The sequence below is a fragment of the Vigna unguiculata genome, chromosome 3 (genome assembly GCF_004118075.2).
Source record: "Vigna unguiculata cultivar IT97K-499-35 chromosome 3, ASM411807v1, whole genome shotgun sequence".
Taxonomy (NCBI): Eukaryota; Viridiplantae; Streptophyta; class Magnoliopsida; order Fabales; family Fabaceae; genus Vigna; species Vigna unguiculata.
Genome location: NC_040281.1, coordinates 1,400,495 through 1,414,276, shown reverse-complemented (window position 1 = coordinate 1,414,276; position 13,782 = coordinate 1,400,495). Strand labels below are relative to the sequence as shown.

General features: G+C 29.2%; 1 protein-coding gene and 1 long non-coding RNA gene across 3 annotated transcripts; both read left to right on the top strand.

Moving 5' to 3' along the window:
• The first annotated feature begins 1,488 nt into the window (after window positions 1-1,488).
• Window positions 1,489-6,069, top strand: LOC114175319. Of its 2 annotated transcripts, none has more exons than XR_003602818.1 (2): window positions 1,489-4,208; window positions 5,729-6,069. It is a non-coding gene; the product is annotated as an uncharacterized LOC114175319 (long non-coding RNA). The 2 variants fall into 2 exon arrangements; XR_003602817.1 differs by having other exon boundaries at window positions 5,127-6,069.
• A 4,645-nt stretch (window positions 6,070-10,714) lies between these two features.
• On the top strand, window positions 10,715-12,270 carry LOC114179109 (protein SODIUM POTASSIUM ROOT DEFECTIVE 2-like). The gene is made up of 3 exons (XM_028065327.1): window positions 10,715-11,383; window positions 11,490-11,565; window positions 11,960-12,270. The coding sequence occupies exons 1-3, from the start codon at window positions 11,183-11,185 to the stop codon at window positions 12,082-12,084; spliced, it is 402 nt and encodes a 133-aa protein (XP_027921128.1). The 5' UTR covers window positions 10,715-11,182; the 3' UTR covers window positions 12,085-12,270.
• Window positions 12,271-13,782: the final 1,512 nt, after the last annotated feature.

Below are 13,782 nucleotides of genomic sequence, written 5' to 3'. Positions count from 1 at the left end.
ACGGATAATTGATACCTACATATAACATATATTTTAACAATCATTCATAATTGAATACAGATATCGTACTCATAGGTATCCGTTAACAAAAAAATTAATCTATATTTTATTAATTTAAATTTAATTAAAATTAAAATTAAATTTATATTTATATTTTATTGGATTAAATTAATTATTATTAAAAATTAAATTTATATTTATTTTATTTTCATTTAAATTTTATTATAAAAATTTATAAGCATGTCTGATGCAACCACTGAAATTATTACTTACCTGATGAACCCATTTCAATAACCATTTTTAGGGAATATCTCTTAAAAGTAAGAAGAAAAAAAAAGTAATTGAAAAGAAACTCAACGAAAAATCAAACAAAAAGAATCGCCGGATTCTTCCATTGTGTTTCCGGGACCATGTGTAATGTTCAATGCATAATATGCTTTCATTTCAGCTTTCTTTTCTCCAGCGATGAACAATAAAACTAAAGGAATTTTAATCAATAATACCATATCCCTCTTCGTCGCATACAAATATTCAAAACAATTATAAGCTTCTTTCCTGTCGTTTACTACAGTACCACTATGGCTGTCCGTACAAAACAACAACGCAACCAAAACTTGCAAACTTTATTTAAGTTATAATTATGCAATATCTTTTACTTCATTTTATTTTAAGTTTTATATTAAAACTTTAATTTGAAAGGGTGTTTAGTCCAAGGAATAGAAAATTATGCATCCTTTCGCATAATTAATTGAAATTCAAAAGATTGTCACATCTTTTCTTTATTATATTACTTATTACTATGAATTATTAATTTTTTGAAATAAATTTTATTATATATAATTAAATTATAACAAATAACTGAAAAATATTAACACATAATATCAAATTCATATATTTAAATACTAATTACTAATTTCGCTTACAAAAATTTAACTTAATGATTTTAATTAACTTTGGTAATTAAAACGTTGTTTATAAAATAATAACGCATTCAAAAACTAATTTACTCTAAGTTAAGTTATTTCAGAAGAACTTTTTGTCATTTTTTAACCCATTAAACTTCTCTAATTTCAACCGTAGTGTATTCTCTAACAGTAATATTTTTTTCAAAACTTCTTCTTTCTTTTAATTTTTTTCTCTATAATGTCACTTCAACTATCAAAACAAATCAATAAATATAATACTTTTTATCCAAATTAAAAGTAAAAATAGTTAATCACACGTACAACGTACAATTTATTGTTTTAAAATGCATTTCAAACTTAGTTTTTTTTTATCTTTTTTCATTATTTAATAACTTATTACCAAATAATAATAAAATATTTAATTAATTTTTATACGGAAATAATTTATAACAATAAGTAAAAAATTAACAAATAATTTATTAAATTTACATTTTTACATTATCTAATAAACTAAAATATTAAACAAAATAATTAACATCAAATAAATTTATATCAAAATATTTTGACGGTATGGGTATATGTACCAAAGTACCCGATGAGAACAGAAAATTTCGAATTCTTTGAATGGCAGAAACACCGACACTAATCGAAGAACCCAGACTAATAAACCCTGAACCATTTTACAGACTCTTTTTTTTTTCATTTTTCATTAATTTTTACGGTTTGCCACAGGGACGGAGTTTCAGCGCTGCGGTGCACCGTACGAAGGGTGGAAGCGAGCGATTACGATGAAGACGGGATTCCATCGGTGGAGTTCTGATGATCAAAGAAACGTAAGTGATGATTAATTGGACGGTCTTGATGAGCGCAAAGTAGGAGTTATCATTGATGAGCAACGAGGTTTTCGTGGCTCGGTCTCTTTCGAAGTTGCCTTGCCGCTTATACCAAGTAATTCTTTTTCCACTTTCTTGTCCCGTTTTCTGGGTTAGAATTTTAAAAATCTTTTATGGTGTATTGTTTACCCGTTACTACAATTTTGGGTTTGTGAAGCGTTCATTCTCAAACACTGGTAGCTCTTCCTGAACAAAGGAGCTATCTTCTGCGCCTTTTAGTTTCTTTGCCCATGCTTTTTTCTCACTTGTTCTTCGCCATAGCAATCACAGAATTTATAGTTCCAAAGTGCCCATGATTCTCTATTTCTAATCCTTTTTACATTATTTTTGTCAGCTTGTATTGTTCTTTTCTTCTTCTGCAACCTATCAAATCAACTTATTCATATCTTGACGATGACAAAAGAATTCCTCTACCACCGCATTATTGTGTTGTTGAATAAAGTCAAATCATATTCACAATTCAGACTACTTTACCACTATCCAGTCAACAATTGACCTTACGTCCTGATAATCAAGGCGTGTGTTTGTTTTTCTTATTTCCCACTTCCCAGTGCCGTTCAACATGAATCCGTCACTCACTTAATATGGGTATCAGCGGAGATTAATGAAAAAACAAACACTAATATCATCAATTTTTATCTAAATCTTTGGCTGTGTTGACAATAAGTCTTTCTGAAAATACACTCTAATATTATGTCAAATACTTTGAGTAGTACAACCCTTTGTCTTGGGCCTTCAACCATATGCATTAACCACAACAATTACCAAATCAACCACTAACTACTACCGAAACATAATTAATGACCTCTATTACCAGACTTAATTAATATTAAGAATCACTCTTAACCTTTGCAATCGCCCAACTAATTATAACAAAACATTAAATACCACACTTGAAGCACTCAAAGCCTAAGTTGCTTGACCGACTTCCTCTCCGTTGACCTTTTCCGCACCAATTTTGTTGAAGATGGTTTCGAAGAATTGGTCAACACCACAAATTGCTTGAATGTCAGTTGAAAGCATTGAAAGAAGTGTGTTTGAAGGACAAGACAGCCTTATACATCTTGTACCAAGTTATGAATGAGTTCGACTTTGAAAAGATTGCAAGTGCAAAATCTTCAAGAGAAGCGTGAGACATTCTGGAAAAGGCATATAAGGGAATGATCGTTTGAAGCAGGTTTGACTTCAAACTCTCAAGGGAGAGTTGGAGAGCATGAGGATGGAGGAGACTGAAGGAGTAGCCGAGTACATCTCTCAGATTAAAACAATGACAAACCAGCTCTGTAGAAACGGAGAAAAATTGCCAACTAGCCGAGTAGTGAAAAAAATCTTAAGGTCGTTAACTGACAACTTTAAGAATATAGTATGCTATTGAAGAGTCCAAGGACTTGTCAATGCTCTATGTTGAAGAACTTGCCAGGTCACTTGAGGTGCAAATTGGGTAAGTGTTTCAGTTGTGGTAAGGTTGGGCATTTCGCAAAAGATTGTCGATCTGAAAATAACAGAGAAGAGACAATCAATCTCATCGAAGAAGTTGAAGAAGCGGTTTTGTTCATGGTGGGATGTAACGTGGGGTAGAGCACAAGCAAGTGGAGAATTTGGTAAGAAGGTTGAGTATCACAAGAGAGTCAAGTAGCGTAGATAGGTCGATAAGACATGCACATAGCCCAGACAACTTGATGGGGTGCCTAGATAACTTATAAAGCTTGGTAAAGAGTGTGGAGATCTCAAATAGCCCGAAAAGGGACATGGAGAGCTCAGTGGAGCAAATGAACATTTCAGAGAGTTCAGTGAGATGTCTAAATAGCTCAGCATGGAGTGTTGATAGCTTGGAGTTTGAAGAAGAGCTTGTTATTCAAAGGTTAGAGATTGCAAAAAGAGACTTGCAACATGGAATCAAAATGGAGGTTAGCGGCAATGCAATTTTGCAAGCAAACTTAGAGAGAAAGAAGCAAGTTTTGCATAAAAGGCGCTTGGAACTTGAAACATTGCAAGAACACTTATGTGTTTGAGTGGAACAATACATGGGAGCACGACCTATTGATAAAAACTCGGGTAACAACAGGTCAGTTACTGAGATAGCAAAGAATCCAATAAGTAACAAGTCAACCACAATGAAAGTGAGTTACAGTCAGCTACAGAGAAGAATCAGACTATTAATGAAAGGAGCAAGCACGGTGTGGAGTGCACGTGGCAAAGCTTGGAAGAAGGATGAAAGACAAAAGAAACATTTAAGTTTACAGGGAGATTTTGTTAGGTAACTTAAATACGGTTAGTTGTATTTAATGTTTTGTTATAATTAGTTAGGGGATTGCAAAGGTTTGGAGTGATTCTTAGTATTAATTAAGTCTAGCAATAGAGGTTTTAAAAAGTCTGATTAATTATATGACAAAGTAACCAGTGTCAGCAGGTAAACTATTGGGCATGCCTTATTAATTAAACTAACCTCTAGAAATTATATTAATTTGTATACTAGAAGAACATTAGCATTAGGCCGTGAGGGATTACGAGATGAAAGATTCGTGAAGTTTGGGGGAAAAATAAGCTCGGAAGCTAATGAAATATTTCATTGAGAACATAGAGTGTATTTGAATAAACATCTTAATCAACCATTTATCTAACAAGCTTTTATTTCATGATAGATTATTTCAAAAAATTTACCATGAAACTGAAGTAATAAGTTTAAAAGATATTATTTCTGGGAATTCTACCAAGAAACTTGCTATAATATAAGCTAAAAGCATCATAATATAAATGTTTACTTGACTATATATACAAGATGAGCGAGCAATGTAAATTTATATTACAAATTTAAAAATCACATTCAAAATTCAACACTGTTTCAATGCAGCTAAAGAAGCCAATATCTATGAAACATGAACACATCTCCTATTTGAAGTGTCACGGACACGTTTTTACATTTGACTGAGAACACCAACACTTGCTAGACCCTTCTTATTAAGTGTTTAACTAAGATAATTGCTTATCAATTAGATGACTGAACCGACATCTTGTATAACTAAGACACTTGAGCTGATATACTTTCACAAGTCCTCCTCCTAATACTACTAATACTAGTGTCATCAACTAATTTCTCTAATTTTAGAATAGTCAACTAAAAATATAATGGACAACATTAAAAAATAAGGCCTCTCATTTTTTAGACTTGTTATCATAGAAAAATTATTTTAAGTTAGTTTAAGAATTTGAATAAGAACTAATTTAAACAAAGATTTTTATTTTCTTTTGTTAAAATAGTCATTCACAATTGGATGACTAGACTGTAATGGTTATCAGTAGTTTAGTGATTTACTGTAGCTGTTGACAGGAGCTAAACAGAAACTGTAAGATGGTTGAGCTTGGTGGGGGAGTATCGTTAGCAAATAGCAACCCTCCAAATGGATTGAACATAGAGGGTAGGACCTGAACCATTTGTTACTGACAGTGAAGTTAACGAGTCAGTTTCTGTTACTATTTGGTGACTGATAATTAGTGCGAATATCTTGAACTGAAATTATTAGAGAGAAGGAAAGGGGTAGAATAACATTGTATAAAGGAGAGGGAGGAACATAGTAAGACAGATTGTCAGAAGTTAGTAGTGAGGCCAGGGTTCTCTCTAATCCTTGGAACTGACACAGTTTTCTTCTGTAATTTTCATCCTATTTCTAGGACCTGTTATTACCAATCTGATTTACCCCGAGATAAAGTTTCTTTCTGATAAACGGAGAATGGTATATTGATTGACCATTCTATTTAAACATATAATCAAGTAATAATTTTCTTTAATTCATCTGTTATTCATTGATATGATTATAATACAACTTCCAATCAGTTCTATTGGTTATCAGATATAATTTTTCCATACTTAATATTCGCTTCTAAACGGACTAATGATTAATGTTTGGTGGTTGAAATGTTTTTATAATGCAGTACAATTTTTGGCCCCCATTTCATGCAGTACTCTCTGAAGGATGATTATTTGTACAAAATCTGAAAGATACAAATGTTGTGTGGAAACAAACAAGCTATATTTAACGTATGTTGCTGGTACTTCAGAAACTTTTCCGCCTTTTTCGGTAAAATGATCTTCGTTATTTTTTGTGGTTCGTTGTAGATGCAGGGTAAAACTTCACGCAGTAATAATTCCGTTTCACTCTGTCAAATTTTTTGGTATTTGATAAAGGGGACATTGATGCAAGGATACTTTAACTTAGGTCACGTATTTGTATTGATACTTATTAATGAAGTATTTAATTTATAAATTTGTAGTGCATTACAAGAAAATATTTGACTAATGAATAATTTTAATGACAAAAAATAATTAGTCAGTGTATAGTGACTAATTTAGGTATCAACTTATAAATTACAAATTATTGATAACTAAAATAGTTTCAAAAAATTATAATTGATATAATTAAAATAGTTTTTATTATGAATTGGGTTCTAGATTAGTTACTAACATTAGTTACCAAGGTGTTGACTATCAAAATAATAAATTTCTAAATTGGTTAATAACATTAGTTATCAAGATTTTGATTAACAAAATAATTTATCTCTAAATTGGTTTGGAATTAGGAAATTAATCTTTAACATATTTCTGGTTATTAAAATGGATCATTATTTATAAGTTTTTTTTATAGTAGTACTTTTATAATGATAATAATTTATATTTTTATGTTGACAATTTTAATATATATTTTTTTATTTTGGATTCAGACAATAACAATTAGATATTTATTATGTTTTTTAGAATTATTATAAACTTTTTGATATTCATATGTCATGTATCGTATTTTATTATTTTTAAAATAAATATATATCATGTATCGTATTTTATTATTTTTAAAATAAATATATTGATGTATTAAAAATGTGTTGTATTTAATACTCATATCGTATTTTTACATCATAGAGAAATACCGATGTTTTTAAGATTTTTCTTTTGTTTAGTCCATAGTAGTTATCTTTAATGAAAAGCTATTCATTTGAAGGAAAATGATGAATAATCACCCGTTTGTTTTAATGGTTTTATTGAACATAACTTTGAAGAATAAAGTATAAAGTATATCTCGAATCACTTCAGTCATTTGTGAAGTTACATGTTTAGTATGCATGAAAAATAAATTAAATCACTTTTACTAATGAACATCACCACACCGTTAAATTAAATGAAAAAGCTTACCCCCTTAATCTCTTACGATAAATTCTGTACTTACTGCAATACTTTGGACGCTAGTTGTTTATGGTACGTCGGGTGTTTTTTTTTTTTCATTTTTAATGCACGGGAATAAAAAAATATAGCTCAAAATGTACAGTCTGGAAAAAAATTACTATACTTTTTAAAGTACTTAATCTATATACAAGACTCTATGGCTTAAAATCATATTCATAGCTACCAAAAAAAAATAGTAGTTACTATGTTATTTATAATAGTTGTTTAAGGTTTTTCATTCAAACTAAGAAAGATATTTACTTTTCTTTTTTAATTTTATGTGATTTGTCTATTATACCCGTTTCAATTTTCTTATTTTAATGTGTATCTATATATGTTATTTTTTTTTCTCCATTATCAAAGTTAAATTTCTCTATCTTCTTCAAATTTTAATACACTTATCAATAAAATTTTCACACCCAAAATATTTTTGAAGACATGCCACCATATATACATATACACTTAATAGTTTACTACGGTCAGCTTATTAATATTAAATTAATAAATGTTTTTCGAACTATAAAAGGAAACGTGTTTACTTGTTTCAAAATATTTGTATTTTAGGTACTTCCATATGTATGAAGATTTGAAACATGAATAAATTCGTTTGATTTTAAGAGCATAAATATGTTTATTTTTGAAATATTTCTTACCTAGTTAAATATGAAGAAATTAGAAATTGATATTATTTATAAATGAAGTAAACTTGTTACCTAATCATAAAAAATATTTTAAAATAAACTAATGCAGAATTATTATATCACCAAATATTATATCAAACTATTTTTTTTTCCTAACAGGGCGCGTCTATTATTTGGGAAATGGAACAATTAGATTTTGTGTCCACAAGACAATATTCCATTCCAGACAAGCTCGATAAACAAAAAGGCATAATTATTGAGATAGATGAATTAATTGAATTTTGAATTTCGGATGATATATCTTTTGATATTTTATTTCTTTGTAACTCTCATTTTTTTTTTCTGTTCGATGATAGTCGCCTATAATGAATTTTGAATACTTAATGCGGTGTAGGGTATTAGCATTGGTAGCGTGAAGAACGGATTTTGCTTGTGGAATGTCACTACAATCTACAATGGTGGAAGTGCGAATTTAAGAGAACCGTAAGTAGTGACAAACAGGTTCAGTCGGTGTCTCAGAGCAGCAAGAAACAATTAGAAAAATTTTGATCGACATCACTTTTTTATCTATAATTTTCATTTTTTAACTATCTTTTATTTTATTTTATGACGTGATTTTTTATAAATCATTGATTAATGTATATTATATTTTCTTATACTAAATCATATTAGAAAATAAGAGATGAGAGTTCAAAAAATAAGAATCATAATATATAATTTTTATAAAGTATAATATTAAGCGACACCTCACTTTATTTAATTTTTAACAAAATTATTACAATCTTCTCATCATAGATATACTTATACATATACACATATCTATTCATTTATAATGATAAAATTTACAAAACAAATGAAAGTTTTGCATTTAATATGGTAACAAGTTTCCAAAAGCAATTAACGACTACAACCTGCTCTGCTCCTTTCACGTACAAAACTCTGGCTGTTTGCTTTGCATAGAGCCAGCACTAGGTGAAGTCGCTTCGGTAAGGTTTAGAAGCACACATTTAAAGTTTTCACTATAGTTCAAACTATATAATATATTTGAAAAAGATACATGTTTCTCGTATAATTATTTGTAGAGTTGCTTTCACATCTATCGTAAACTGTGTTTGGAATCACCGAATAAAGAAAGATAAACTACCTAGAGAAAACAAACTACAATATTTTCCAGTTTCAAATTTCATATCATGAGAAAGAAAATAACCGTGCATGTTGATGAGTCCACGTTGGATTTCTATGATTCAATCATCCAATTAGGTACATGTTATTATCATGCGGGATATTGTATTTGAAATATCGTTTATTTTTTAAATTTTGTCACAATTTTACTTTTAAAGAACATCTTGAAAGGTTGAATTAAGAAAAAAATGTATTTAAATTTATTTTAGTTCTAACTTTAAATGAGTTCCTAATTGAGGTTTAAAAAAAATGAGAGTTCATATTTGAAGACACTTTTTTTATTTTCCTTAGTTGAGGGGTTAAAAAGGAACTGAGGGTTATTTTTTGAAACATTCTCTTCGAGAATAAGAATTTGTCTTTGTAAGCTTATTTTTATTTTCACATACTTGAGTATCAAACATATAAACATATAATTAGGACAATAACTAGATTGTGTTTCCATCTCTATTTAAATTATTTTATGTGACATATTAGAGGTAATAAGGAGTTATTTTCATTCATTTTTGTTTGGAAAAACAAATCAAGTTAAGTTAAACCGTAAACACAAAAAATCGAACTAGAAATTCAACCATCTTATCATAGGTCATGTTGACCTGTCACTTTTTTGTTTTTTAATTTCATTATGACTAATAATTAAAATTTAATTTGTTAGTAAAATTAATGATTTAAATTATAATAATATTATATATTTATATTTTTAGAACAAATTTAATAAAAAAATTAATCTTTTTAATTATTTAAATTTAAATTTTTAATTAAAAAAATGATCAATGAATAAAAAACCAATTGACCTACAAATTTGTCAAGACGCAATTGGACAAAAGCAATTTACAGGTTGAAAATTCTAATTGAGTCCATCTTATTATCTGGTGTTGGAAGATTAGTCAATGAGTCAGAATTCATTTTGACACTCCTAATATTCATAATATTTTCGCAATGAAAATAAATTTCACATCATCTTTAGTTTAAAATTTTAAAATAATAAATTTGTAAATTATTTTCTTATATATTACTCAATTTTATTATTTTTATTTCATATAAAACTTAAATACATACTTCAATTTTTAAATTAAAACAACCATGAAACACTTCCGGGTGTAGTAGTAGTGGTAAGTGTTAACTTCATATGATGTAAAAAGCACCACACATTTGTATAACTCTACTTTACTGTTAAAGAAGGAAATTAAGCTCATGTGATGTGACTGACACACGCTCCATAAGAGTGTGTTTTCTCTTAGCCTTGTCAAATTCCTCAATCTGCTCCATTTTTGAAAGGATCCACTGTCACATGGACCAACCTGTAGAAATAAAGTACCCTTTATTTAACACAATAATTCACAAACCCCTCTCAGCTCATAGTCTCCAATAATGCAAGGTACACTGTCCCATTTTGCACTATTATATTCAACGTATAGACAAACACGTCAACATGCTCAGCTTCATTCATGTCTCACTCCATCACTCTCACTTATTCTATATCATTTTTTACCCTTTGCACTCATCGATATAATTAAAAACTCATCTACTCACATAGTTTAGAATGTTAATTAAGCATGCATGCCTCATCCCAATCAATCATATTTATTCCAATTCTTTATATAATATATAAGCTATTACAGTGTAGAATGATGTCAATCAAGCATTGTGCACAGTGTTTCTATATAATGCTCAAAACTTAAAAGAATTCCCTGTTATGCCGTCTTGCCATGCGTTTTCTTGTCCTTAGTGTTCAATTTGCGTAACAGTTGTATTACCAAATATGCCTCCACTTTGTTCCTTTATGTTTGACCTCTTTACCAAGCTTATACTTCATTAATTTGGATGTAACACTTATCCACATCGATCTATAATTGTGTATATATAACATATATACATACTCTTTTCCTCCAGCTTCTGCTAAGTCACATCACATTCTCATATAAAGTTTGTCACTTCCACTTCCCTTCCTTTCATCACTGTTTCTTTTCTTATGAATCATGTCTCTCCTCTTTTGACACGCATTTGTTTCTTCCATGGCCTAAACAGTGAATGAGACGCTTATGAAACCATGTTTCTCCTTTTATGACACTGAGTGGTTGGTATCTTCTGTCTTTAGTGGATTTTAGTTTGGTCAGTGTTTGGTGGTTCATCACATGACAGGTTCCAATCGCACAGTCTCTGTTTTCTATTATTATTTTGGATAAAATTCGTTGGGTCCTGTGCACTTTGGTTTCCCCCATAAAATTTGACCTTAGCCTCATTTGTTTTTCTCCTCCTCTATAACAAGCTATAAGCTTTTTTATTGGTTGAGACTTGAGGGTGGGTTTTGAGTCCAGATTTGAGTGTGAGTGATAATAGTGAAAAGTTGAAATGGGTAAACTTGGTTGGGTGTTGGACAAGTTCTGTCTTTCTTCTTGTTCAAACACATGCTTCTGTGTTAATTCCATGGAATTTGAAGATGATGATGAGTTTGAGAGCAAGCCTTTGATTGAAAGTGGCAGCGATCTCAAACTAAGACTCAAGGATGTAGTTGAGGGAAAACAGACTTTGGCTTTTCAATTGAAACCTAAGGTGAGGTTTCTCTTTTCTTTTACATTTTGCATTGAATTCACTTTGGCAAAAAAAATTGAAAGTTGAGATGAGGCTAATTGATATCTTCCTTTTGCTCAATTCTCAGATAGTGATACTGAGAGTGTCCATGCATTGCCATGGCTGTGCAAAGAAAGTTGAGAAGCACATCTCAAAGCTTGAAGGTGAGCACGTAACAATTTTTTCATATTATTAGTGTTCATATTTCATGAGTGTTTTATATAGGAGAGTTTATAATCTTGGATTGTGATGGGTGTATTTGATTAAAGTTTCAATCAAAGTCCTATTTGTTGGAAATTTCACATGAGATGATTTTCTAATCATATATAATTACATAAAAATGTTATCATACGATGAGTTAGAATTAAAATTCATTTTTTTAGGAGTATTATTTGATATTATTATGAGATGGCCAACACTTATTTTATTGAAAAATGGTACCCATCTCTGAAAAAAGTCAACTTGATCATTCTTTGATCTTGTTTTACTTCTATGTGCATTGAACAAAACTCTGATTCCGATTTCTGATAATGGCCTTTTTTTTATGCTTCGCAACAGGAGTGAGGTCATACAAGGTAGATCTGGAAACGAAAATGGTAGTTGTAAGTGGCGACATTCTTCCTTTGGAAGTGTTGCAAAGTGTTTCCAAGGTTAAAAATGCAGAGCTTTGGAATTCTCCCTGACCAAAAATTCTGCACAAAAACACCATTACCCTCATCAGATTCTACAAAACTCATTTTTCTTCTTATTAATAATATACAGATATAATAATATTATATATTAATATTCATAATAATACCTCGTGTAATGTTCCAGCAATTCTCTTGCAGGAAAAAAAAATAAGAAAAATAAGAAATGCTTGAATGTCCTCTCCCTCCCTCTGAAATTGCACATTTTTTTCTTTTTATTAAGGTTTATTGCATGTCCTAAAATTTCACTTTTGTCAACTTTCACCCAAAAAATTTATAGTGAATTCTCTCATTCATTTTATTAATTTTTTTTTTCTTTCTCGTATTTGTTTCCCATATCACACATTATGCAAATGGAAATTAGTAAAAAAATTAATGTGATTGATAATTTGATAGAAAGTTAGAGTAATCAACACTCAGAATTTCTATAATGCATTCATATGGATATTAACCACATTAATCATCAGAAAGTAAGAACACGATTTTTAAATGAATAATCAATACAATCAGATAAATGTTAAATATAATAAAGATATTATTTTATTTTAAAAAAAATTAAATTTTGCTACCTTGATGTAGTATTATATATATAAGCACTGAGAACCGACGTGTCATTATTACTTCGTTAGTTCGAATGGAGAGCACCTTTCTAATCAAATTCAAGTTGGGCCTTACGTCAGCCCAAACTTGTGAACCCAAAAGGCCGAACAGAAAGTTGGTTTTCCCTTACATAAATATTAGAAGGGGGCTTCTCCCTACACCTCCAAAGACTTCTACTACACCCCCAAAAATTTCAAAATTCCAACAATATCTTCTGAACCTTTTACTGTTGAACGGTAAAAAAAGTTAAAAAAATTCTCTGCTCTTAAAAAAGATTCTTCGGCTTTCTAAACTCGGTAAAAACTTCAACTTTCGTAACCCATGGTGCACCGGCATTTGAAATCTGGTGAGTGATTAAACGGAATTCAAACTCCGTTTTATTTGTGGACCGGCATTGTAAACCCGTTTAATTTTCTACCGGCATTCGAAGCTCCGTTTAATTTTTTACCGGCAATCGAAGCTCGGTTAAAACTCGGTTAAGAAATCCAAAATCAGCTTCTTTTTAACCGGCATTGGTAATCCGCTGATAATTTAAATTTTCGTATTTTTTTATTCATTTGTTTATAAGTTTTAGTTTCTATTATTTTATAATTTATGTATTAATTATTTAATTTTAGATTATTTATATTTTATATAAGTACGTTAAATAAAATTTTATTATTTTAAATTTTGTAGTTATTTTTACTTTGTTAATTTTTAATTAATAATGATAAATTTTTATTTAAAATATTTTACTTTATAATATGTAGATTAATAAAATTTAATTATTTTCGAATAATTTTGACTTATTTATTTGTTATCTCTTAGTGTTTTTATTTATTTATATAATTTTATTTATAAGATTTAATTTCAAATTTTTTATATTTTATATTAATTATTTAATTTTAATTCTATATTAAGTAAAATTATATACTGGCAATAGAAATGTGGTACGTTAACTATTTTTTTATTTAAAATTGATATTTGTATACCGGCATTTCAATTCCGTTAGTTTTCTTTTTTTATTTATTTTACATATAAATTTTAATCTAATTTAATTTTACATTAGTATTATTAAGTTACTATTTAATTGTTTTTAGAATATATTTTATT